Source organism: Malaclemys terrapin, chromosome 1 (genome assembly GCF_027887155.1).
Source record: "Malaclemys terrapin pileata isolate rMalTer1 chromosome 1, rMalTer1.hap1, whole genome shotgun sequence".
NCBI lineage: Eukaryota > Metazoa > Chordata > Testudines > Emydidae > Malaclemys > Malaclemys terrapin.
The window spans coordinates 144,396,650-144,423,049 of record NC_071505.1 but is presented as its reverse complement, the minus strand read 5'-3'; the positions used below and the strand labels follow the sequence as shown (position 1 = coordinate 144,423,049).

The 26,400-nt window shown below is 46.3% G+C and overlaps 1 protein-coding gene and 1 long non-coding RNA gene across 3 annotated transcripts in view; one reads left to right on the top strand and one right to left on the bottom strand.

The window, feature by feature from the left end:
• CASR (calcium sensing receptor) overlaps positions 1-14,417 on the top strand; it is a 163,356-nt gene extending 148,939 nt beyond the window's left edge. For both annotated transcript variants that reach the window (XM_054042379.1, XM_054042370.1), the window contains exon 7: positions 12,381-14,417. In XM_054042379.1, the coding sequence (XP_053898354.1) occupies positions 12,381-13,825 (1,445 nt within the window). In that variant the 3' untranslated portion in view covers positions 13,826-14,417. The remainder of the gene's footprint in view (positions 1-12,380) is intronic.
• Positions 1-17,045, bottom strand: part of LOC128844557 (uncharacterized) — a 36,237-nt gene extending 19,192 nt beyond the window's left edge. Inside the window, exon 1 of the long non-coding RNA XR_008446495.1 lies at positions 16,792-17,045. This is a non-coding gene — a long non-coding RNA (uncharacterized LOC128844557). The remainder of the gene's footprint in view (positions 1-16,791) is intronic.
• Positions 17,046-26,400: the final 9,355 nt, after the last annotated feature.

Here is a 26,400-nt window from a genome sequence, read left to right as displayed (position 1 = left end):
GTTGGATACATCCACTTCCATTATTAACAGGAAAATTGGGTCAGAGTATGCCAGTATCAGGGCTGTGGTGAAGGCGATCTTAAGCCGGTCAGAAGTGAGCTGGGCTTCGGGTGACCAAGTGAATCAAATGGCTTTATGAAGGAGGGAGGTCAGGGGGTTATTTGTTCTGAGAAGTTGGCGATGAATCACCTATAAAAATTTGCAAAGTCCAGGAACCACTGAAGTTCTCAAAGGAGCTGGGGTGCTGTCCAGTTGTGCATGGCTTCCATCTTCTACAGGTCCATCTGAGTACCCTCTGGGGAGACTAGGGAACATAAAACTTCAAGGGTGGTCTGGTCAAAAGTGCACTTCTCTAGTTTGGCATAGAAACCATGCCTCCGTAGTCTATCCAGGACAGACCAGACAGTGCTGCTCAGGGTTCTCAGAAAACACCAGTATATCATCGGGATAGGTGATTATATACAGTTCAAGATGTCCCAGAACATATTGTTTACGAACTGTTGAAATGTTGTGAAGGCACTGGTTAAGCCAAACAGCATTACTGAGTATTCAAAGTCCCCATATCAGGTACAAAAAGCAGTCTTCCATTCGTCCCCAGGCCTTATGTGCTCTAGATTGTATGCCCCCCCCAAAACCTACGTGAGTCATCAGGCAGTCCAGCAATTCCAGGATGAGGGGCATGGGGCACCGGTTACAAATAGTCAGCTGATTCAATGCATGATAATCTATGCAGAGGTGCAGTGATCTGTTCTTTTCTTGCACAAAGAGGACTGGTGCCCCTGCTCAAGTGGTGGATCTCTGAATGAAGCCCTTTACGAGATTTTCCTGGATATACATGCATAGTACCTCCATTTCTGGTTCAGGCATGGTGTATATCCATCCACAGGGCACCTTTGCCCTGGGTTATAGGTCTATTGGACAGTTGTAGTCCCTATGTCGGGGTAATGAATCCATGTTTTTCTTTTCCACCACACCCAGGTAGTCTTGGTATCTGTAGGGGAAGCTGAGGTTCTGGTCTGGAGTTACTCCTTTCTGGGTTAGTCCCTGCCATCTGGGATCTCGCTTCCGAGGGTCTTATCTTATCCTAGGGCCCTGGTTGCAGGTCACCTGGGGGGTTGTCGATTGTTGGAGGCAAACTTTCTGGCAATATTTAGAGGAGAAGCGAATGTTTCTCCACCACCAGGAGATACACAGGCCATGTCGCTACAACCGAAGAATGCCAAGAATTATTGGGAAGAATGGGGAGTGGATCACATCAAGGCATATTATTTCCTGGTGCCCTTCCCCTATGGCCTCTAAGGAAACGGTCTCTTGGGTCACCAGTCCTGACAGCAGAGACGACCCATCAACCATTTCTACCAGGTCTCGGGTAGGTTTTGGCCAGAGAAGGATCTGGATGATTTGGGCTACCTTAATGGCTATAAAGTTGACAGTAGCATCTCTCATCACCAGTTGTGGTGGGATCTGCTGCACCTACCCAAAGACTCACAACCTCAGCAGCAATTAGAAATGCAGGGAGACCCCATGGTTCCTGGGTCAGGTTCTACTTGAGGGGTGAAAGTGGTTCTAGAGGATGGAGCTCTGGTAATGCCCAAGCTGTACCCCCCCCACACACCGGACTTGGACTGGTCCATTTTCCAAGCTCTTTCAAGCTGGACAGGAGGCGAGGGCATGTCCTGGCACCCCACAGTACAGAGTTTCAGCTGCCATTGACATTCTTTCTCCTCCGAGATCAAGCGTCTGCAACCCAGGCAAACCTATATCAGTTCAGGACTCGGGTCTACAGGCTTTGGTGTAGCAGACAGTTCTTCAAGTGATGTCCCTATGGCTGCTCGACTGTAGGTGCGGCAGCACCCCCTGCGCCTGGGTTTGGAGATCTTCATCAGCAGTGCCCATCGGACTGCACATGGGCACCATCCCCCTTTTGCACTGCACGCAGGACATATATATAGCGCTGTGTGGTCCAACCCCCCCCCCCCAGTTCCTTCTCTAACATCTTTGGTCTGGGACGGAATCTGCTAGCAGAGCCCGCTTACCTGATAGTGTAATTAGTATTTTCTTCTTCTTTTTCATTCTATCTAAAAAAAATTGTTTATCTTTACAAAAAGAAGAACAGGAGTACTTGTGGCACCTTAGAGACTAACAAGGTGCCACAAGTACTCCTGTTCTTTTTGCGGATACAGACTAACACGGCTGTTACTCTGAAATTTATCTTTACAGTTCTTCTCATAGCTTAGGTTTCTGTTTTCCCCCGCTTCCCACCCTTGCCAACCAGGAAGCCTTTTCCCTTCACTCTTATGCACGGCTTTTCCGGATTTGAGAAGTGTGATTCATGTGGGACCATCTTCTCGATAACAGATGTCCACCTGCAGTGTATCCGCTGTCAGGCAGAGGGACACATCCCTCAAAAATGTTCCCATTGCCTCGGCCTAAAACCCAGAGCCAGGAAAGAAAGGGACATTAGATTGAAATTTCTCCTCATGAAGAAATCGTTACATGTAGCAATGAACCTGGGCCCGGACTCTTCCCCTCAGAGGCCCTCATGCTCTGCCAGGTCATCAGCTGACTCCACACACTGTGAAAAGAAAGTCATCCTGTAATCGTGCATTTGACAAGAAACGGGCTTCCTCCTCCTCACACTCTTGAGGCACAGCCTGCCAGAATACCATCCCCAGCTAGGTTGGTGGCTTCAACCTCATCCGACAGGGGACACAGGTCCAGGGCTTGTCTGAGTACCTCTGGTACCGACTCAAAGAAACCGTCTAAAGACCCTATCTGCGCAGACCTTCAGCCCTCTGCACCGTTTCCTAGCTCTGGGGACTGAGGCGGCCCATGTGCAGGAGCTATGGCACCAACACCATTTCTGGCACCAACAAAGCCATCGGCACCAAGTAAGTCCTCACTTCTTCAACAGAACCTCTGCCCACTTCTACCCTCCTCTCTGGACTCTGGAAATTCCTCCCTCTCTCCGCTGAGAACAGCACCTCCCTTCCCCAGTGAGGAGGAGAAAGTAGAGGATGACGAGGGCTCCATTGTTCCCTCGACTACTGGACAAATTGCACTGGCTTATCCTCACTATATGCAAACTACCTCTGGCCCCCAGTTCTGACAGGGACCACCATGGATGCAGCCACATGTGTCACTCTATGGCACTCTGTACCTCAAAGCAGCACTCTGGAACCCCCATATTCACCCTTGTCATATAATTATGATATATTTTATACAAAGCATGCCATGTAAGATATCATATGAAAGGTCATGATCTGCTGAAATCCACTGTTCTGTCCAAATATGTAGATCGTTAATGTGTATGAAGTTATGAGATTTTGCTGTATGGCTGTTACTGAAATATGTTGTAAGTTTGAGAGTCTCTACTGCTAGGTGGTGATCAACTCCCAGGAGGGTGTTAAGTGACCATTAGTCAATAGGGGAGTTGTACTGTAAGAAGGCTGTAAGAGGGCTGCACAAGCATCACACAATGGGGATTGCTCAACTCTGACTCAGCAAAGCCCACCAGGACATGTCTGGGCTAGTGTTTTCCAGGCATATGGACTGAGGATATAAAATAGGGGACAGTGGCATCATGCCTTTGCCTTTCTCCTCCCCCACCTACACTGTGAGCAATAAGAACACTGGGAAGACAAAGACTTGAACTGAGGAGACTGGTCCCAGGTTTAAAGGGGAAGCCTGTGTATTAAAAAATTAACATCTAGTAGGGTGAGAGAACTGCTTGATCCAAATACTGCCTAGTCTAATAAGGTTTAAGATTTAGACTGTGAGCTTGCCTTTTATTTTCTTTGGTAACTATCTCTGACCTTTTGTGCTTTCCACTTATAATCACTAAAATCTATCTTTCTGTGGTTAATAAATCTGTTTAATATTTTACCTAAAACAGTGTATTTTGGTTGAAATGCTTGGGAAATCTCAACTCAGTTTACAAAGGCTAGTGTGTGTCCTCTCCACATCAAGGGAGGGGTGAAGTGGGTAATAAACTTATACTGGTCAGGCGCCTGATGAGGGCAAGATGGTATATTCCACGGTGCAAGGCTGGGGGCTTGGGAGATTTGCTGGTGCCTTTCTCTGTGTGATTCATGAGTGGCTCAGGGAGAATTCATGCAATTTAGCTGGGTGTGGGGCTCCACATAGAATCATAGAATATCGGGGTTGGAAGGGACCTCAGGAGGTCATCTAGTCCAACCTCCTGCTCAAAGCAGGACCAATTCCCAACTAAATCATCCCAGCCAGGGCTTTGTCAAGCCGGGCCTTAAAAACCTCCAAGGAAGGAGACTCCACCACCTCCCTAGGTAACGCATTCCAGTGCTACACCTGCTGTTGTACTGAGTGATAACAGCACCCGGAGGGGTTTGCTGCTTTTCACTAGAAAAGTATTGTAAGAGACAGCCCAGGCTAGAGAATTAAGGGGGCACAGTAGTACCCCAGTTCCAGGTTGTTTATTCATAGGTGATCCTATCACACACTTCCACCAAACTAGTCATATTGGGACCCTTGGGCTATGTACAGGGCACAATTCGGGAATTTGGTCCCAGAGAGCAAAGCCAGAGACCTACACTTCTCCCTTCTCCATCAGTCTCTTGCCCTCAGGAAGTCAAACTGCCACTGGTACCCACTGAGGAGGAAAAACAGGAGGAAGGGCAGGAAGAGGAGGCTTTCCCAACTTTACATTTTTCCTCCTCCTCCTCACCTGACGAGGTGATTATGCCTCTGTTGTGAGATGCTACTGGTGTGGTGCTTCTGCTTTCTCCTGTTGATATCACTCGGCTGCGTGCGTGTGTTCCCTCTGTGTGCTGCCCCAGCTCTGCAGATAGCTGGCACAGCAAACCCGACGAGAATCCCCAATGACCACAGAGTCTAGTAAGGTACAAAGGCACCTCGGCCAGGTTTATTGCGACCCTGACACAATTTCAGTTCCCCGTAGATTACTTAGTCTACCGGGCATACTGCTAGAAAGTGCCGCTCGGCAATGGACTCAGCTCAGTGGCGGGACTTTCCACTGCCCCCTCGGCTGGACAAGGACACCACCCCAGGGGATACATTCTTATACACAGGTACAAACAAGTTACACATCACTCCTGACGTATTGAGGTGCAACCCTTCTACGTAGTAAGGTACAACCCCTCTACATAGTAAGGTGCCGCCTCGCACCTTGTACCTGTTGGTTCGATCAAAACAACTCTATCCATCATTTTACCCTTTTGCCCCTGTCATTGGGATGGGTCGGCCTGTTCCATGTTATCTGTGGAATGTTCCAGTATAGTGTATCTTGGTACCATGTTTATACTTTAACTATGCAAGATGAATATATATTTATGCAACATCAGCCCTTTCCTTGCCAGCTTCTGTGAGCAGGGCCTGCCTTTTGCTCACAGCTTAACTTTGCTTTATATTAGCAAAGTCTTGACCATTACTTTAGTTTGGTTCAGGCCTCATACTGGGCATTCATTAGGGCCTTCACTTACTACAGCCTCCACCCCCTGCATCTGCCGACAACTTCAGGCACTTTCAAGATCTATTCCATAGGATGGCAGACTCCCTATAGATTCTATTGGAGGAAGGCAAAGACCAGCAGCATAAACTGCTGAATATCTTCCACATATCCTCTTTCTCAAAGATCACACTATCTATCAATGAGGCTCTTCTCAACCCCGTCAAAGTTCTGTGGCAGACCGTGGCTTCCATCTCTCTGACCTGCAAACATGCTGACAAAAAATATTATAGTCTGGAGAAGGATCCTGAATTTTTATTTTCGTATCCCATCCTGCTTCTTTGGTGGTCAATGTGGTGCAGAAGAGAAGCCGTCAATATCAATCTCTATATGGTCATCCAGGCAGAGATTGGAAACGCCTGGACCTATTTGGATACAAGACATATTCTTCAGCCATGCTCCAATTTAGGATTTCAAATTATGAAGTATAATTATCTGAACTACTCCAAATTGGAGGCACTCTGCCATGACTTATCAGTAGAGGACTTACCATTTGAAGGTCAGAAACTATTCTCGGAGCATACAGAAAACTCTCTGCACTCCCTTAAAGATTCCCCAGCTATACTTCATTCTCTCAGGATATACACGCCAGCACCAAAGAGACGTTCGGCGAAGTACCAACTCCCCCCGCAATCCCAAATTCAACAATACATCCCTCAACGGCACTACAATACACAAGGCTGAGTCAGAAGAAGTCCGCTGGTAGGTGTCCCATCCTAGACCTTCAGAATCTAAAAAACAGGGGGGCTGGTTCTTGGCCCTTGACTTCCAAAATGCATACTTTCATATTTCCATACATCCTGTTCACAGACAATTCCTCCAGTTAGTCATGGGCACTGACCACTACAAAGTACTACCCTTTGGACTATTCACTGTGCCTCGGGTGTTCTCCAAGGTCCTCACGGTAGTCACGGCCTACCAAAGGAAACAAGGAATCATCATTTTCCCATACTTGCACTATTGTCTCCTCAAGGCCCCATCCAAAATCAATGCTCTCCGAGCCGTCTGTGTAACAGTGGATCTGTTCACAAAGCTAGACCTCCTTGTGAACCTAGAAAACTCCACTCTAACGCCAGTACAACAGCTGGAATTCATCGGAGTATAGTTGGATGCCATACAAGCCAGAGCCATCCTACCACCTCAGATTCTCACTTTAATGGGTCTGATATCCGCCGCTCGGGTCTGCCCTCCAGATCTCTGCATGAACGTGCTTCCAGGCCACATGGCAGCAGCCACGTTTGTGGTCAGGCACGCAAGACTGCACATGCAATGTCTTCAAGCATGGCTCCGTACTATATACCTCCCCCACAAGCACAGCATTCACAAACTTTTATCCATGCCGAGGCGAGTCAAGGACTCACTGCTGTATGGACACAGCCCAGCTACGTTTGTGTTAGAGTTCCTTTCCTACAATCATCACCAACTATGTTCCTAACCACCGATGCCTCCCTAGTCAGTTGTGGGAGCGCATATACATGAACACACAGTGCAGGGCAGATGGTCGTCCACTGACTCCATCTTACACATCAACCTCCTAGAACTATGAGCAGTCCGCAATGCCTGCCAACATTTCCTACCTCTTTTCAAACATCATACCATCAGAGAGATGATGGACAATCTTGCCTGCATGTATTACATCAATGGGGTGGGTGAACAGAGGTCCCACTCTTTATGCTTGTAGGCGATCAAACTGTGGAACTGGTGTATCCAAAATGACATCTCCATTTTAGCCACGTACCTCCCAGGGCACCAGAACACCACTGTGGATGCACTGAGCAGGATGTTCTCATACAATCATGAGTGAGAGCTGGCTTTGCGAGCACTTCAACCCATATTCAACCGATGGGGCTATCCCACCATATATCTCTTTGCCACTCAACACAATGCCCATTGCACTTAATTCTGTTCCAGGGTGGGACTGGGGCACAAATCGCTGGGGGATGTGTTCCTCAAAACCTGGGATGCACCACTCCCTTAGGTCTTCCCTCCTTTTTCCCTCCTATTTGAGCACTTTGCAAAATATAGGCGGACCGACCTCCTGTCATACTAATAGCTCCAACATGGCCATAATAGGTCTGTTACATTTACCTTCTACGCATGATGGTATGCCGACCGATCTCTCTCCACCTAATACCGTGGCTCCTTTCACAGGACGCATCTCCATCCCAATCCATAGATGTCCACCTCAAATCCTGGCTCCTCTATGGTCCCAGGATCCGGAAATAACCCGCTCAGATGCAGTCAAACTTTTGAATAACAGGTGTGAGATGACCAGATGAACGTGCATTCACAAATGAACTAGATTTCACTGCTGGAATGCCTCACACCGGGTTGATGCAGCACACACTCTGTTGCCCCTTATTTTTGCCTACATTCTCCACCTTAAATAGTCAGGATTGGCCAATAGCTCTATTAGGGTACACTTGGTGGCAATCACTACCCGTCACTCCCCTATTTACGTCCACTCTGTCTTCAGACACCTGCTCACAAAGCGCTTCTTGAGGTGTATTCAAAATCTCTATCCCCATATATGAGACCCAATCCCAGCGTGTGACCCCAGCCTAGTCCTACGTTCCCTGAAAGCCCCCGTTTGAATCAGTGGCAACCTGTTCTTACAAACACCTATCAATGAACACAGTCTTTCTTGTCGCCAGTCACCTCTGCTAGACAGGTGAGCAAAATCATGGCCCTCATGGCATATCCACCATACACAGTGTTTTCATCTCAGTCAACTGATACAGCTCCCTTGCTTTGTCCTGAAGCCTCACGGTAATCAACAGGAGGTGGCTCTACACATCCTAGATGGGAGGCGCACAGTAGTCATCTACTTGGATAGGACTAACCCCTTCCAGAAATTGCCATGATTATTCCTCTCCACCACTGAAAGATCAGAGGCACAGCTATATCTAAACAATGCTTCTCTAAATGGATCTCCCGGTGTATACTGTGACAAAGTTCCTCCTCTATCTTGGTGGGTCCTGCGCTTATTGGTGGATTTTCTTGCCACAGAGATTCATCATGTGGGTTGGGGAACAGCCCAGAGACCTTCCCCTCTGGAAGAACCCACAGTCCAGGTCAATTGGGAGGTTTGGGGGGAACCCAGGCCCACCCTCTACTCTGGGTTCCAGCCCAGGACCCTGTGGACTGCAGCTGTCTATAGTGCCTCCTGTAACAGCTGCATGACAGCTACAACTCCCTGGGCTACTTCCCCATGGCATCCTCCAAACACCTTCCTTATTCTCACCACAGGACCTTCCTCCTGGTGTCTGATAACGCTTGTGCTCCTCAGTCCTCCAGCAGCACACCCTCTCACTCTCAGCTCCTTGTGCCTCTTGCTCCCAGCTCCTCACACTCGCACCACATACTGAAGTGAGCTCCTTTTAAAACCCAGGTGCCTTGATTAGCCTGCCTTAATTGATTCTAGCAGCTTCTTCTTAATTGGCTCCAGGTGTCCTAATTAGCCTGCCTGCCTTAACTGGTTCTAGCAGGTTCCTGATTACTCTAGTGCAGCCCCTGCTCTGGTCACTCAGGGAACAGCAAACTACTCATCCAAATACCAGTATATTTGCCCTCTACCAGACTCCTGTACCCCACTGGTCTGGGTCTGTCACAATACGTTTATCTTACGAACTCCATGATAGACAAATTCCTTCTTCAATCAGAACACATTCCACACGTTTGTTATCTACCTCGATTGCCATTCTTAATAATGTCCCCACTGATGACATTTATAAGGCTGCCACATTTTGACCTGGCACTATGCTATTAGGCATGATGCCTCAATGGACACTCTCCTTAGAGATGCTGTCCTCTCCTCAGCAGTACATGTCGCTTCAAAGAAACAGCCTTCCAACAAGGGGCACTACTTTCTAGTCACCTCCAGTGGAGCACCCATAGGGACATCACTCAAAGAAGAAGTTGTTACTCACCCTGTGCAGTAACTGAGGTTCTTCGAGATGTGTGTCTTATGGGTGCTCTACTACCTGCCCTCCTCACCTCTGCTTTGGAGCCAAAAACAAACTCTGTGGCAGAGAAGGAACTGGGGGCGATCGGACTGCACAGCACTATATATACATCCTGCACACAGCAGGAGAGAGGGAAAGGGCACATGTGCGGTCCGATGGGCACTGCTGGCGAAGATCTCTGATCCCAGGTACAGGGGGTGCTGTCACACCTACAGTGGAGCACCCATAGGGACACACATCTCGAAGAACCTCAGTTACTGCACAGGGCGAGTAACCCTTTTGCATGGGGGCATTAGGCTCCCCTGCTTTCTTCCCTCCCCTATGCAACTGAGAGTCAATGCACAGGATGAGTAATATCAAGAAAGACCTCTAGGCAAGTGGGGCTTTCAATGCAAGCTAGCTCATCTTTTACATCCTCACTGAGTCTCCACCAGAATTGGTATAGTTGGGCTGCTCCATTCCATTTGACATCAGCCGCAAGCCATTGGAAATGTGCAGTATAGGAGATGACCAGCCCTTTCCCTTGGTTAAGCTTCCAGAGGGCAGCCTCTGTGGAGCAGATCCAATGTGGGTCCTCAAAAAAGGTCGAGAAGGCTTTCTGGAAGGCATCACAGTTTGAGAGCACTAGGCTGTTCTGCTCCAATGGGGATGTCCAAGCAAGCATTTTGCTGGTAAGAAGGCTGACTACTAGCCGCACCTTTGTTTGGTCTGTGGGGTATGTACTGGGACAGAGCAGGAGGAGCAGCCGCATTGGTTCAGCAACCCCCAGAATTTCCGGCAGTCCCCACCAAGCCATTCGGGCAGTGGCACTGTGGGAGCCGATTCAGGCCCATAGCGTAGCTGCTTCTCCCTGTGAGTGTGCTAGCTGGTCACATAGGCTCTGTGCTTCGACAGTGATCTACCTCACTTGGGCCTGTAGCATTAGGTTTTCTGCGTGCAGGCAGATGACTTGGTCCTGCAAGTCCCAGGCCCTCAGGGGGCTGTGGTCGGAGGGCAGCCTGCCCCTTCCATCATTACCAAGTTGCAGTCGAGATGAGAAGCGGAGTCAGGCTCAATCTGGGTCAGGATACCAAGAAGTCAGGGTCAGGCACCAGGTTACAGACAACTGGCAAGTAGCGGAGTTGGAAATGAACCAGGGTCAGAAGCCAGACTCTACGATCCACAGCAAGGCAACGTCTGGAGCGGAAGCATGTAGGCTGTTTGTGGCATTTCTCAGACAGCTCCCCGTGATGGCTTCTTGGTTTATATACCAGCAAGAGCCAATCAGAGGGATGCAGGAGGCTGCCACTCAGGCCCTGCGGGAAGGTACTTCCTGCAGTGTCTAGCTAGGGTTCTCCAGCAGAAACCCTGCCTAAGCTTCCAATGGTGATGCGGAAGTGTCAGCAGCCCAGAAACCCCACGGTCCCAGGTTCTGATAGGTGGCTGCATTTCAATGGTGTGTGAAGTAGTGTACAGTTTGCAAAGGCCAGTGAGATGAAAAGGCTATAAAATAGTATATAATAAATTACTATACTTTTGACTGAATTAATGTTAATGAAATACCTAAATTACACATTCTGTTCTATAGTAACAGTGGTCTTTTTTCTCTATTCACATTTTCTCACATGAACAATTTACAAAAGACCAACTAAACATTAGGAGAGAGATATCATAGAGGAGCATTTGTTAACAGATTCTGAAGAACCCTGGTTTATTTAATTTATTTATTGTTTTTCAGTATTTTAATGGCTATTGTTATTTTTAAGCAGATTTAAAGAATAACCTTCAACAATGACCATGGAAGAGTCCTTTGGGCACGTCACGGCCCATGATGTCACCTCTTTTCCAGAAAGAGTTCAGAATATTCTGCCCTCATTAGTGGAGCATTATTGGCTGCATTATTAATATCAGTCAAATGCCTCATTCCAGTTTAAGAGCCATGTTCTGTGGCTGTAATCGGTACTCAGATAGAAAGCTCTGAAAACAAAAGGGTGTGGGACAGCTGATAGGGTTATTTGCAAATCAGTACTCAGAATGCTTTGTCAGCTCACAGCACTGTGGTGCTGATGGCTGAAGTGTAGGTTCTAAACTTATAATGAAATCCCACCACAGGTCATCCACAGAGATCTTCAGCACCAAAATCACCAGCCCCATTTGAGTGAAATGCCAGCTATTAGAGGGAGATATAATCACACACCTACATTCCATGTGTTTTACACAGGCACATACTGAAAGGCCTGGACGCACCTGGTAGACATCCAAATTTCTCTTCTGTATGTTTTTGTGGGACGTTGTGTTGTGCATGATTAGAACAACATAAAGACAACATCAGCTAGTCAGGGTTCCCTTTCCCTGCCATTCTCAAGTGAGGGTTTTAAGATATGGGGGAATCAAGGGCACTGATGGTCTGCTTAAAACGAACAGTTTAAATGCATTCAAGATTTACCTCCCTAGGATGAGAGGTGGGATCCCAGTGCAGCTAAAGAAGCTAGCATATTCTTTTGATTTTCATCATTTGTTATCAAGTCAGCCAGAAGGACTCAGATACCACCATGATGATGGAGGAAGTAGGTATGTGAGATAAGATAGATAAGATAGGAGCAGTACAGTGTGCACTGTCTACCAGCTAGTACTTAAACATTCTAAAATTCTCCCAAGAAATTGGTCTGAAAAGCTGGAGTGCAGCCCCAAAACTTTATCGTGTGGCTCATAAATGGCCTTCATCTTTAATACAGACCTATGGTTCCTGAGAGGCTACAGGTCCCATCATGTAATGTTCCTTCCTGATTCAGAGCATTATATGCCAGAACCTGTAATCTCTTATAGGAAGCACTTCTGTATTTAAGATGAAGGGAGCTATACATTGCCCCATTTTATTTTGGGTGGCCCTCTAGTCTAACAGACTTGTTCATCCAGTGTTATTTATTTTGCAGATGCGAGTACTTGTAAGAAGTGCACCAAGGATTTCTGGTCCAACGAAAACCACACATCCTGCATCCCCAAGCAGATAGAGTTCCTGTCCTGGACAGAGCCCTTTGGAATAGCTCTTACTCTCTTTGCTGTGCTGGGAATTTTCCTGACCTCTTTTGTTCTTGGGGTCTTCACCAAATTCCGCAATACACCCATTGTCAAGGCCACAAACCGCGAGTTGTCCTACCTCCTCCTGTTTTCCCTGCTGTGCTGTTTCTCCAGCTCACTATTCTTCATTGGCCAGCCTCAGGATTGGACTTGCCGTTTACGGCAGCCAGCCTTTGGTATCAGCTTTGTCCTCTGCATCTCCTGCATCCTGGTAAAGACCAATCGCGTCCTGCTGGTTTTTGAAGCCAAGATCCCTACAAGCCTCCATCGCAAATGGTGGGGCCTCAACCTGCAGTTCCTTCTGGTCTTCTTGTGTACTTTTGTGCAGATCATCATCTGTGTGATCTGGCTCTACACAGCTCCCCCTTCCAGCTACCGGAACCATGAGTTGGAGGATGAGATCATCTTCCTCACCTGCCATGAGGGCTCCCTGATGGCTCTGGGCTTCCTGATTGGTTACACCTGCCTCCTGGCTGCCATCTGCTTCTTCTTCGCTTTCAAATCTCGGAAGCTGCCAGAGAACTTCAACGAGGCCAAGTTCATCACCTTCAGCATGCTGATCTTCTTCATTGTCTGGATCTCCTTCATACCTGCCTATGCCAGTACCTATGGCAAGTTTGTCTCAGCAGTTGAGGTGATTGCCATCCTGGCTGCCAGCTTTGGGCAGTTGGCCTGCATCTTCTTCAACAAAGTGTACATCATCCTCTTTAAGCCTTCCCGCAACACCATCGAGGAAGTGCGCTGCAGTACAGCTGCACATGCCTTCAAAGTAGCAGCCAGGGCCACACTGAGACGTAGCAACGTGTCACGTAAGAGGTCTAACAGTTTAGGTGGTTCCACGGGCTCTACCCCATCATCCTCCATGAGTAGCAAGAGCAACCATGAAGACCCCTGTCCTCTGCCTACCTCCACGGAGCGGCAGCAGCAGAAGCGTGGATGCAAGCAAAAAGTCAGCTTTGGCAGTGGGACTGTCACCCTGTCATTGAGCTTTGAGGAGCCCCAGAAGAACTCTGTGGCCAACAAGAATGCCAAGCACAGGAACTCCCTAGAAGTCCAAAACAGTGATGACAGCCTGATGCGGCACAGGGCCCTGCTTCCCCTACAGAACAGCGAACCCCTAGGTGTAGAGCCTGGCTTCCAGGCACCTTCAAGACAAGAGTCAAGCTTACAGGAGTCAGGAGTGGGAGAAACCAAACAAGAGGTGCAAATCCCAGAAGAGCCTCCTCTGCCGTCAGCAAATTCCCAGAATTTTATAGGTAGTGGAGGTGGCTCCGTCACAGAGAACACAATACATTTTTAACAAACAAAAATGATAAAATCCACCACAGTTCTCCAGAGAAACCAGCTCACCTGCTTTCTTCTTTGGGAAAGACACCAAGGACAGATCTGAGATGTAGCCACCACACCTTATTGTTAGTACAAGCAAAGAGACCCTCACCTCCAAAGGACACACAGGAGGACAGACTATCAGAAGTCTACATCTAGGGACCCTTGTACTGACATTGTGTTTGTTTTAAAGAAATCGGGATCAGGACATCTTGAAAGGACAAGTGAAAATTTTCTCCAGATGGGTTTTAGTAAAACTGTGCCTACTGCCTTGCCATTGTCGATCTTGCCTGCCAGACTGCAGCTCAGCTGGCTGTAGGCATTTAGGCAATTTCATTTTACTCTGCTTTTACATTGATGTATAATACCCCTCTTCCCCATTGTGTATAATAGTCCCTCTGTATCCTACATGTGAGATCTCTAACCATGTTAGACCAAGGAAAGGACTCAGCTTTACTAAAACAGGACTTCCAGTTTGACCTGGGGAAAGGGGTCCTTTAAAAATAAAACAAATAAATACATAAATATTCTAAATGCTTTGTACACCAACAGTCGGAACATGTAAAGTATTTAAAATGACAGACGGTGCTCCCTGCTATTTATATAAGATGTTCCAACCCCTGCTTCCTGTTGCTGCCAGTGTGAGCAGTAGTGAATGCTGGACAATATTCTTCATAGACATCAGTGCATTAGAGCGAGTTACTAGAGGCCTGTTGGTTTGTTCCCATTGACATGTTGTCACCCCCAGGCTGCCTATTTTGGTGGAGAGGGAGGACAGTTTGCCACAAGGGAGAATGTTGAGAGAGCTCAATGAGATGTATCAATGAGTGATTATGTTCCTAGTAGTTATATGGTTAATGAAGTGTCACACACACACACACACACACACACACACGTCAAGATGGGGAAACTGTCCCCAAAAAGTGGGTATGTTTGGGTGTAGCCAAAGGAAAGATGAGTATTAGAGAGGCACACATAGACAGGTGGCTGGGTGCAGTATGGGGAAATGCATATGAGCAGCCAGATGTTTTGGGTTTTGTGTCATGCACAGAGGTAAGGGTCAGCTGAATATTTTGGAGCAGCTAGGCTTGGGGGGAGGGGAGGGGTTATAGGGTAGGTGAGCCAGAGCAAGTGTTTCAGTCCTGGTCCATCTTGAAGAGGTATATGGTACAGGACACATCTTTATCTGAACGAGAAGCTTTAAGGGTTGAGAGGGGAGCAGAAGAGATCTTTAAAGACACTCTCTTCAGTGGCCTTCTCAAGGTTGACCCAAGGGCCTCCAATTTTTGATAAGATGTGCCCACTCCTCTCTCACCCACTTTGAGGATGTTTTAAATCAGGGGTTGGCAACCTTTCAGAAGTGGTGTACCCAGTCTTCATTTATTCACTCTAATTTAAGGTTTCATGTGCCAGTAATACATTTTAACATTTTTAGGTCTCTTTCTCTAAGTCTATAATATATAACTAAACTATTGTTGCATGTAAAGTAAATAAGGTTTTTAAAATATTTAAGAAGCTTCATTTAAAATTAAATTAAAATGCAGAGCCTCCCGGACCAATGGCTAGGACCTGGGCAGTGTGAGTGCCACTGAAAATCAGCTCGTGTGCCGCCTTTGGCACACATGCCATAGGTTGCCTACCCCTGTTTTAAGTGAACTCACTGATGTGAAAATTTGGCATGTGGATGGATCAGAGAAATAATGCACCTGTATGGCCACACTGGAGACAATGGGGTACATCAGGGATTCATTGCCATATAGATTCCAAGGCCATAAGGGACCACTGTGGTCATCTAGTCTGACCTCCTGCATAACACCATCCCTAGAACTTCCCCAAAATAGTTCCTAGAGCACGTCTGTTAGAAAAACATCCAATCTTGAGATAAAGTTAATTTAGCTCCCTCTGTCTAACAGTTATCAGCCTGTGTGAATCGATTATAATCTTCTCTCAAAATACTATAAAATGCTCTAGATCACTGCAGCAGAGTAGGTTGGCCTTAGACTTACCTTGAACAGAGACAAACAAAGGTCTGTGGAAATGCCTTGGTTAAAACCTCATTATTCTTTTATTACTATTGTTGTTAGGTTGTCATTATTTTTTGGGGGGGGGGGGGTTTTTTGGTCAGGGCAAGAAAATAAACCTTCTGGGTGATATTGCCATGTAAGGGCTTGTTTTACTATCTGCACTGTTAGCTGAGGAGGAATATTGTGAGGAACATAAGGGTAGTCTGAACTTGAAGAGACACTTTTTCAAGGTAGGGATTAATTAACCTTTTCATTGCTGTGTGTGCATACACCTGTGACAGGCAGAGTTTATGATTATATGTAGAAAAACAGCAGCAAATTAATTAAGTGACCAACATATTAAAATGACATTTGATCAAAACAATTAAACAGCAGGAAGAAAACTTAAAAATACACACTGTGGAACAATTTTTAAAAGTAGGCTCTGCCATTGAAGCCAAAGGTACTCAACACTTCTAAAAATCAGGCTACATATATAGGTGCTTAAATATGGACTTAGGAGCCCAATTTCAGGCACCCAATTTTGAAAATCTTGGTCTCTGGCTTTAACTGAGTGAAAAGAAATGGACACTAGATGGCAGGAGTAGCTAAAGAATAAGACAAGTGGGATTCTAACCTAACCCTGAGAATAGTTTCCAAAAGACTTATGTCTTGGTTCAATAGATCATCTGCGAAATGGTAAACATAACTGAGACTCACCTGGCAGAATCACTTCTGCAGACTTTACAAATCACCAGAGTCACCAGCCAAGGCACAGGTGCATTCAATGAGTAAAATTAAAAGTATAAACAGGAAAACAAACACATATGTCCATGGCCACTGCACAGATGAGAGCTGGAAAGTAACTTATGGTTTCCTTCTGTCAATACTCATCATTTTACATAGGCTGAAGAGAGTGGATCAGGGCTGGCCTTACCATGAGGTGAACTGACGCGGCTGCCTCAGGTGCCAAACTGTGGGGGGAGGAGGGACGCCATTAGGAACCAGAGTGTAGAAAATTGTGTCTGCTGCTGGTGCATATGTATTCTCTATGCTCTAGATGCACAGATATGGTGGAGTGCTGTGCTGGAGGAAGGAGGGCACAAGAGACATAACAGGCAGGCAGGAGAAAAGGTGAGAGGAAATAAAAGAAAGCGGCAGGAGCTGCAGGGAGAGAGAGGAGGAAGAGCATCTTATGTACCTCTTTAGCACCCCCAGGAGCCTGGACTGATTAACACCAGCTTCTCAGGGAGCTTCCTGTTTCTTGCTGCTTCCCTGAACCCACTTGAGGAGACTGGCAGTCAGCTGAAGTAGGAGCCAGTTAGGCCTTTAAGACGCTGATATCTTCCCTCTCTCAGGCCCTGTTACCAGCCTGCTTATTTGTCCCCTTCAACTGAGTGTTGAGAGCCACTATAGCTGGCACAAAACAGCAGTCATGAGTGAAAGAAGAAAACACCCCTCTGGGGCAGCATTCAGAAAAAGAAAGAAAGCAAAGGAAACTTTTCTATCTAAGCAGGAAGGAGCTCTCCTGAGATACATAGACACAAATGTTCATGGTGAGCCTTCGGGCCCTAGTGAGGATGTGAGTGGTGAGGAGATGCCTGATCTTCCAGTTAGTCAGAGTGCAGGTGACCTGACAGCTACTGCAGCATCCATATCTCCATCTCAAATGGATGTAACCATGCACATTCCTGAAGAAAAGTGTAGATCAGAGAGGAGTGTGGTGGAGGCGCAAGAAACAGCTGCTGCTGAGTTTAGTTCCTTAAGTCTAGATCAGGGGTCTCAAATACACAGCCCGCGGGGTTCTTTCGTGCGGCCTGCCAAGCTCCCCAGAACCTCTACCCGCACGCCCCCACGCCCTTCTGCCTACCCCGTGGCACCGCGAGCCCCACACCGCTCCCTGAAGCGGCTGGAACTATGTCCCTGGAGCGGGGGGGAGGGGGAGTAGAGGTCTCTGTGCTTTCGCTTCAAGGCACTGCCCCCCGCAGCTGAACGGGGAACCGCGGCCAATGGGAGCTTTGGGGGAGGTACCTGGAGGAACAAGAGCAGCACATGGCGCCGTTCCCCCTCTCGGGACTCCGACTGCTTCCTGGAGCGGAGCAGAGCAGAGTGGGGCCAGGGGCCAGGGGCCAGGGCAGGCAGGGAGCCTGCCCTGGCCACGGTGCGCGGTGCTGCCACCCCAGAACCGCTCTAGGTAAGCGGCACCAGGCCGGAGCCTGGACCCCAACCCCCTGTCCAGAGCCCCCTGCCACATCCCACACCCTCCTGCACCCCAACTCCCTGCCCTGAGCCCCCTGCCACACCCTGCACACCTCCTGCATCTCAACTCCCTGTCCTGAGCCCCCATCACACTCCGCACTCCTCCTGCACCCCAATCCCCTGTCCGGAGCCCCCTGCCACATGCCACACTCTCCCGCACCCCAACTCCCTGCCCTGAGCCTCCTGCCACTCCCTGCACCCCAACCCCTTGCTGCACCCCTCACCCCTCCTGTACCCCACACCCCAACTCCCTGCCCTGAGCCCCCTACACACCTCCTGCACCCCAACTCCCTGCACCCCACACCCAAATTCCCTGCCCTGAGCCCCCTGCCGTACCCTGCACCCCTCCTGCACCTCAACTCCCTGTCCTGAGCCCCCATCACACCCTGAACCCCTCCTGCACCCCCTGGGGGCAGGGAGGGGGCAGAGTTGGGGTGAGGACTTCGGGGAAGGGGTTGGAATGGGGGCAGGGAAGGGGCAGGAAGAGGCGGGGCAGGGGCAGAGGCTCATGGAAGGGGTGGAGTGGGGGCGGGGCTGGGGGCAGCAAGGGGTGGGTGTCAGTGATGTGGCCCTCAGGCCAATGCACTATTCCTCATGCAGCCCTCATGGTCATTTGAGTTTGAGACCCCTGGTCTAGATGATCCAGGACTGTGGACCCACATGAGCAGTAGCCTGAGGGACTTCCTTGTACTGCATGGGCCACAGCAAGTGAAAAACTTCATATTCCCCAAAGACAATGAAAATAGAAGTTTCCATCCAACACATTACTGGCATGAAATCCCCAATGGTGACAAAGTGGAAAGGCCATGGCTTATGTACTCAAAAACCCAGAATGCTGCATACTGTTTTTGTTGCAAACTCTTCCAGTCTAATGTTCCAGCCACATTGGATTCTACAGGAACAAAGGACTGGAAAAATCTGGCTAGAAATCTGGCATGCCATGAGAAGGCAGCAAATCACCAGAGAGCATTCCATAGGTGGAAGGAGCTTGAGATGAGACTAAGGTTAAAGGCCACCATAAATGATCAGCATCAAGAGAAGATTGCATCAGAGTCTTTTTACTGGCAAAATGTTCTGAAAAGGCTCATTGCCGTTTTGAGAATGCTTGCTACCCAAAACCTAGCACTGGGTGGCACTTCAGATCAGCTGTATGTGCCAAACAATGGAAATGAAACTTCCTTAAAATTATGGAGCTGATGGCTGAGTTTGATGCTGTACTCAAGGAGCATCTAAGAAGAGTCGCCACCCAAGAAATGTACACACAACACTACCTTGGAAAAACAATTCAAAATTAGATCATACAGTTACTGGCAACAAAAGTCAAACAGAAGATTGTGGCAGATCTGAAGTCAGCAAGATATTACTCTGTTATTCTGAACTGCACACCTGACATCAGCCATACGGAACAAACGACTTTAATGGTGCGTTTTGTAACAACAACAGAACCTAGTGAAAATGGTGACTGTCGGAGAGCATTTTCTAGAATGTATTGACATTGATGATACTACAGGAGCTGGTATGACAAATGTGCTTCTTAAAAAGCTGGATGATACGGGAATTGCGATAGCTGACATGAGAGGTCAGGGCTACGATAATGGTGCCAACATGAGAGGAAAGAACAGAGGAGTGCAGACACGGATCCGAGAGGTAAACCCTCGAGCTTTTTTTGTCCCATGCAGTTCTCATTCATTGAACTTGGTGGTCAGTGATGCAGCATCAGCTTCTAGTGAGGCTGCTGAATTTTTTAATGCAATTCAAAGCATCTATGCATTTTTCTTTGCATCAACTCATCGATGGCAAATTTTGAAGCAACATCTGGGAACATCCTCTCTGACACTGAAACCACTGAGTGCCATATGATGGGAAAGTCGAGTGGAGGCGATAAAGCCTATCAAGCACCAAATTGGGAAGATAGATGATGCCATAGTTGCCATTATGCAGGATAATGCTATGACAGGAACTGTTCGTGGGAGAACAGTGGCAGAGGGAAATGGAATCACCAGAAACATTCATAACTTCAAATTTCTATGTGGCTTAGTGTTGTGGCATGACATACTGTTTGAAATAAATGTTGTAAGCAAGAGACTCCAAGGTGTTGACCTTAATATATCTGGAGCAATGGAACAACTGGACAAAGCAAAGTCATACCTACAGTCTTACCGGTGAGATGAGGGATTTCAAAATGTTCTGAAGAATGCACAGAAGTTGGCAGAGGAACTTCACACTGAAGCTATTTTCCCACCCATTCAAGAATACAAGAGTCACCGAAGAAGACATTTTCCTTACGAGGCACGGGATAATCCCATAAGAGACCCCAAACAGCAATTCAAAGTTGAATTCTTTAACCAGGTGCTAGATATTATATTTGGGATGTTGTATGATATTCCAAAACTCCTCACTATACCTGAAGAAGACCTACACCAGCAATGCACAATATTGATGCGAGTGATTTAGGTGATGACCTGAAAGCCCTTTCAAGATACATTTCAGCAGGATCAACTCCAAAGGCTGTTCTGGAATATATATGCACAAATAAGATGACCACCCTCTTTCCAAATGCTTTTCTTGCTCTGCGCATACTTCTAACACTTCCTGCAACAGTTGCCAGTGGAGAACGCAGCTTCTCCAAGCTGAAGTTAATAAAAACACATCTACTCTCCACAATGACACAGGAGAGGCTGGTCGGCCTTGCAACTATCTCAATAGAGCATGAGCTGGCCCAGACTGTGGACCTTCAGGAAGCAGTTCAAATCTTTGCAACCAAGAAGGCACGGAACGCACCACTTTGATTATTCAAACAGATAAAAATGCCAGTGTTTACTATGCGGACAAGAAAAGTTACATTTGCTGTTCAGGCATTTGAAAGTTAAGTGTTACTTAAAAATTTTGAACAAGGCATTTTAAGTTGTTAGTTCTCCTTTATTGGGGTAGGTAGCATAGCAGTACCATGAGAGGAGTAGAACAGGAAGAAGGCGGAATTGAGACCTTTCAAAGTTTTGGCCCAAGCGAGGGGACATGAGGGTGTCATTTGAGCTCCCCTCCTCAGGTGCCAAAATGTTGTGGGCCGGCCCTGGGGTGGATTTATCTTTCAATGGATAATGTTCATGTTTATTTCCAAGTTTTTTGTTTTTTTAAATACACCACTACCTCGATATAACGCCACCCGATATAATACGAATTTGGATATAACGCGGTAAAGCAGTGCTCCGGGGGGGTGGGGCTGCACACTCTGGTGGATCAAAGCAAGTTCAATATAACGCGGTTTCACCTATAATGCGGTACGATTTTTTGACTCCCGAGGACAGCATTATATCGAGGTAGCGGTGTAGTTTATATCTACATAAAGTGCAGTTCTACTATGAAAAGTGACTTTGCTATCATGAGGCCCCATATTTTTTGGGTCACTAGTGACTCCAGATCAAATGTATTCAGTTTGCAGGTAAAGAAATGGGTGAAGGGGTGATTCTAATTGTCACCACTACATATTTATCCTGCGGTCTGAGAGTCAAGCTGGGTTCTGTCCTTGTGCAGCTTCACCAGCAACCCTGATCTAGTTTGACGTGAACAATAAGTGCAGTTTTGGTGCAATAGAAGTCCTAAGGAAAAGGACCATGTCTATGGGGATTGCCATTCAAGTCGTCTTTCACCAGCCAAGACCATGAGCTCTCCACCTGACAACCCCAAGAGGGGAGGAAGCTTTGATCAGACCTGTGTCTAAAAACACCTTGGAGCACACACAGAATACTAAAACTTAAAACAACTTGGACACCCAGCAGTGTCCTTCTGCCAAAAATACAAGCCAAAGATCCACCATGGTGGCCAGAGCTGTCCACATGAATGACTGCCCCTCTAGATGGCTCCCAGACAGCATAAGAACATAAGACCGACCATACTGGGTCAGACCAAAGGTCCATCTAGCCAAGTATCCTGTCTTCCGACAGTGGCCAATGCCAGGTGCCCCATAGGGAATGAACAGAACAGGTAATCATCAAGTGATCCATTCCCTGTCGCTCATTCCAAGCCTCTGGCAAACAGAGGTTGTGGACACCATCCCTGCCCATCCGGGCTAATAGCCATTGATGGACCTATCCTCCATGAATTTATCTAGTACTTTTTTGAACCCTGTTATAGTCTTGGCCTTCACAACATCCTCGGGCAAAGAGTTCCACTGGTTGACTGAGCATTGTGTGAAGAAATACTTCCTTTTGTTTGTTTTAAACCTGTTGCCTGCTGCTATTTGTAGAGTCAACCTGTAGAGACACTACTGTTACTACAGCGGAGGAGACCCAGAGAGAATATTAACTTCATATTGGAATTCCATGGAAATCTGGTTGGTGTGCCGGGAATGGTTCCAAGGAAAGCAACTAGTCTGATCCATTGTCCCCTCTATCCTGACCCCAGCGAAGCCCCTTCTGCACAGAGCCCCAGCAAAGTGGTATCTATGGGTTCTCGGGGAGGAGATGGATGGTGCCACATGAGTGAGACTCTTCCCCACATTCTACATTTCAAATAGGAGTTTCTCCAGAGTAGAGTTACTATCTCCCCTCCACCCCCTCCCCAATAAGTGGAAGGGCCAATTGGTTCATTAATCCCAATGTAAAGGTTAGTGTTATTACAAAATTAAGTAAGGGCAACTGACATGATTTATTTAAAGTTATAATTCTGCATAGGGGTTAGGAAATTCAGAATGGGGAATGAGGAGACATTTTAAGTGTGGGTGGAGGCTCTGTAAAGGATCAGAACAATACTGGCTCAGATTAATGGACCATCTAGCCCAGCATCCTGTCTTCTGACAGTGGACAGTGTCAGATGCTTCAAAGGGAATGAATAAAACAGGAAGATTATTGAGTGATCTAGCCCCAGCCTCCACTCCCAGATTATGGCCATCAGAGGTTTAGGGACACCCAGGGCACGAGGTGGAGTCCCTGACTATTTTGGCAAATAGCTACAGAGGGATCTGTCCTCCAGGAACGTATCTAATTCCTTTTTTAACCCAGTTATACTTTTAGCCTTCACAACATCCCCTGGCAATGAGTTCCACGGGTTCACTGTGCATTGTGTGAAGAAGTAGTTCCTTATGTTTGTTTTAAACCTGCTACCTATTAATTTCATTGGGGACCCCTGGTTCCTGTGTTATGTGAGGGGTAAATAACACTTCTCTAATCATTTTCGCCATACTATTCTTGATATTATAGACCTCTATCATATCTCCCCTCAGTCGTCTCTTTTCTAAACTAAATAATCCCAGCCTTTTTAATCTCTCCTCATATGGAAGCTGTTCTATACCCCTAATAATGTTTGTTGCCCTTCTCTGTATCTTTTCCAATTCTAATACATCTTTTGAGATGGTGCGACCAAAACTGCATGCAGTATTCAAAGTGTGGGTGTACCATGGATTTATACCGTGGCATTATGATATTTTCTGTTTTAGCTAGCCCTTCCCTGATGGTTCCTAATATTCTGTTATCTTTTTTGACTGTCATTGCACACTGAGCAGATGTTTTCAAGGAATTATTCACAATGACCCCAAGATCTCTTTCTTGAGTGGTAACAGCTAATTTAGACCCCATCATTTTGAATGTATAGTTGGGGTTATTTTTTCCAATGTGTATTACTTTGCATTTATCAACACTGAATTTCATCTGCCATTTTGCTGCCCAGTCACCCAGCTTTATAAGATCCCTTTGTAACTCTTCCCAATCATCTTTGGACTTAACTATCCAGAGTAATTCTGTATCATGTATAAACGTTGTCACCTCAATGTTTACTTCCCTTTCCTAGATCATTTTTGAATATGTTGAACAGCACAGGTTCAGTACAGTGAAAAATGCCTATTTATTCCTATCCTTTGTTTCCTATCTTTTAACCAGTTACTGATCCATGAAAGGACCTTCCCTCTTATGTCATGATTCCCTACTCTGCCTAAGGGCCTTTGGTGTGGGACACTGTCAAAGGTTTTCTAAAAGTCCATGTGCACTATATCCACTGGATCTCCCTTATCCACATGCTTGTTGACACACTCAAAGATTTCTAATAGAGTGTTGAGCCATGATTTCCCTTTACAAAAGCCATGTTGACTCTTCCCCTGCATATAATGCTCATCTATGTGTCTGATAATTCTGTTCTTTACTATAGTTTCAACCTATTTGCCTGGTACTAAAGCTAGGTTTACTGGTCTGCATTGCCAGGATCACCTGTGGAGCCTTTTTTTAAAAATGGCATTTCATTAGTTATCCTGCAGTCATCTGGTACAGAGGCTGATTTAAGTTATAGGTTACATACCAGTTTGTAGTTCTGCAATTTCATATTTGAGTTCCTTCAGAATTAGTGAATATCATCTAGTCCTGACGACTTACTGCTGTTCAATTTATCAATTTGTTCCAAAACCTCCTCTTATTGACACCTCAATCTGGGACAGTTCCTCAGATTTATCACCTAACAAGAATGGCTCAGGGATGGGAAGCTCCCTCACATCCTCTGCAAAAAATTCATTTAGCTTCTCTGCAATGGTCTTGTCTTCTTTGAGCACGCCTTTAGCACCATGATCATCCAGTGACCTCATTGATTGTTTGGCAGATTTCCTGCTTCTGCTTTACTTTTAAAAAAATTGCTGTTAGTTTTTGTGTCTTTTGCTGGTTGCTTTTCAAATTATTTTTTGGCCTGCCTAATTATACTTTCGCATTTTGAGTTGCCGGAGGTTATGCTCCTTTCTATTTTCCTCAGTAAGATTTGACTTCCAATTTTTAAAGGACGCCTTTTTGCCACTAACCATCTCTTTTACTCTGCTGTTTAGCCATGGTGGCATTTTTTTGGTACTCATTACTGATTTTTTTATTTGGGGTATACATTTAGTTTAAGCCTCTATTGTAGGGTTTTCAAATAGTTTCCATGAAGCTTTTGTGACTGTTCCTTTTAATTTCCATTTAACTAACTTCCTCATTTTTGTGTAGTTCCCTTTTTTGAAGTTAAATGCTACTGTGGTGGATTCCTTTGATATTTCCCCCCCACCCCAAAAAATGTTACATCTAATTACATTATGCTCTCTATTACCAAGCAGTTCAGCTTTATTCATCTCTTGGACCAGATCCTGAGCTCCACTTAGGACTAAATCAAGAAATCTCCCCTTGTGGATTCCAGGACTAGCTGCTCCAAGAAGCAGTCATTAATGGTGTCTAGAAACTTTATCTCTGCATCCCATTCTGAGGTGACGTGTACCCAGTCAATAGAGAGATACCTGAAATTCCTCATTATTATTGGGTTTTTGTAGCCTCTCTAATCTCCCTGACAATTTCACAGTCACCATCACAGACAGCTCCTCGGTAGCATATTTCTTCTGGTATACAGTTATTATTTGAGCATGGAATTTCTATCCCTGCAGATTGTTTAGCACAGTTTGGTTCATTTAAGATTTTTACTATAGTTGACTCTATGCTTTCTTTCATGTATAGTGCCCCTCTCCCACCAGCTCAACCTACTCTCTCATTCCTATATATTTTGTACCCTTGTAATACTGTGTCTCATTGATGATCATTGTTCCACCAAGTTTGTTTTGCCTATTAAATCAACATCCTCATTTAATAACACTCACTCAAGTTCACCCATCTTAGTATTTAGACTTCTAGCTTTTGTATACAAGCATTTACAAAATTTGTCAATATTTAGTTGTTTGCTTTCATGTGATATATTTGAATAGAACTTTTTTCACTTGACCTGTTTCTCTTCAGTTCCTACATGTACTTTATCAACTTCTATCCCCTCCTCTTTACTAGAATACAGCGTATTCCCTTTAATAAATACCTAATTGAGGTCTCTGTCCAAACCACGTGCTCCTCCACTCCTGTTGGCTTTCCCCCAGCCCTGAGTTTAAAAACTCCTCTACCATCGTGTTAATTTTACATGCCAGCAATCTGGTTGCGTTTTGGTTTAGGTGGAGCCCATTCTTTCTGTACAGGCTCCTCCTTTCCCAGAGGGTTCCCAGTTCCTAATAAACCTAAATCCCTCCTTCCAACACCATTGTCTCATCCACACATTGAGACCCTGCAGTTTTACCTGTCTAACTGGCCTTGGGGGTGGAACTGGAAGCATTTTAGAGAATGCTACCAATACCATGGAGGTCCCAGACTTTAATCTCTTACTTAGCAGCCTAAATTTGGCCTCCAGGACATTTCTCCTACCCTTCCCTATGTTATTAGTATCTACATGTACCACGAGCACTCGCTTCTCCCCAGCACGGCAAATAAGTCTGTCTAAATGTCTCACAAAATCCGTAACCTTTGCACCTGCCAGG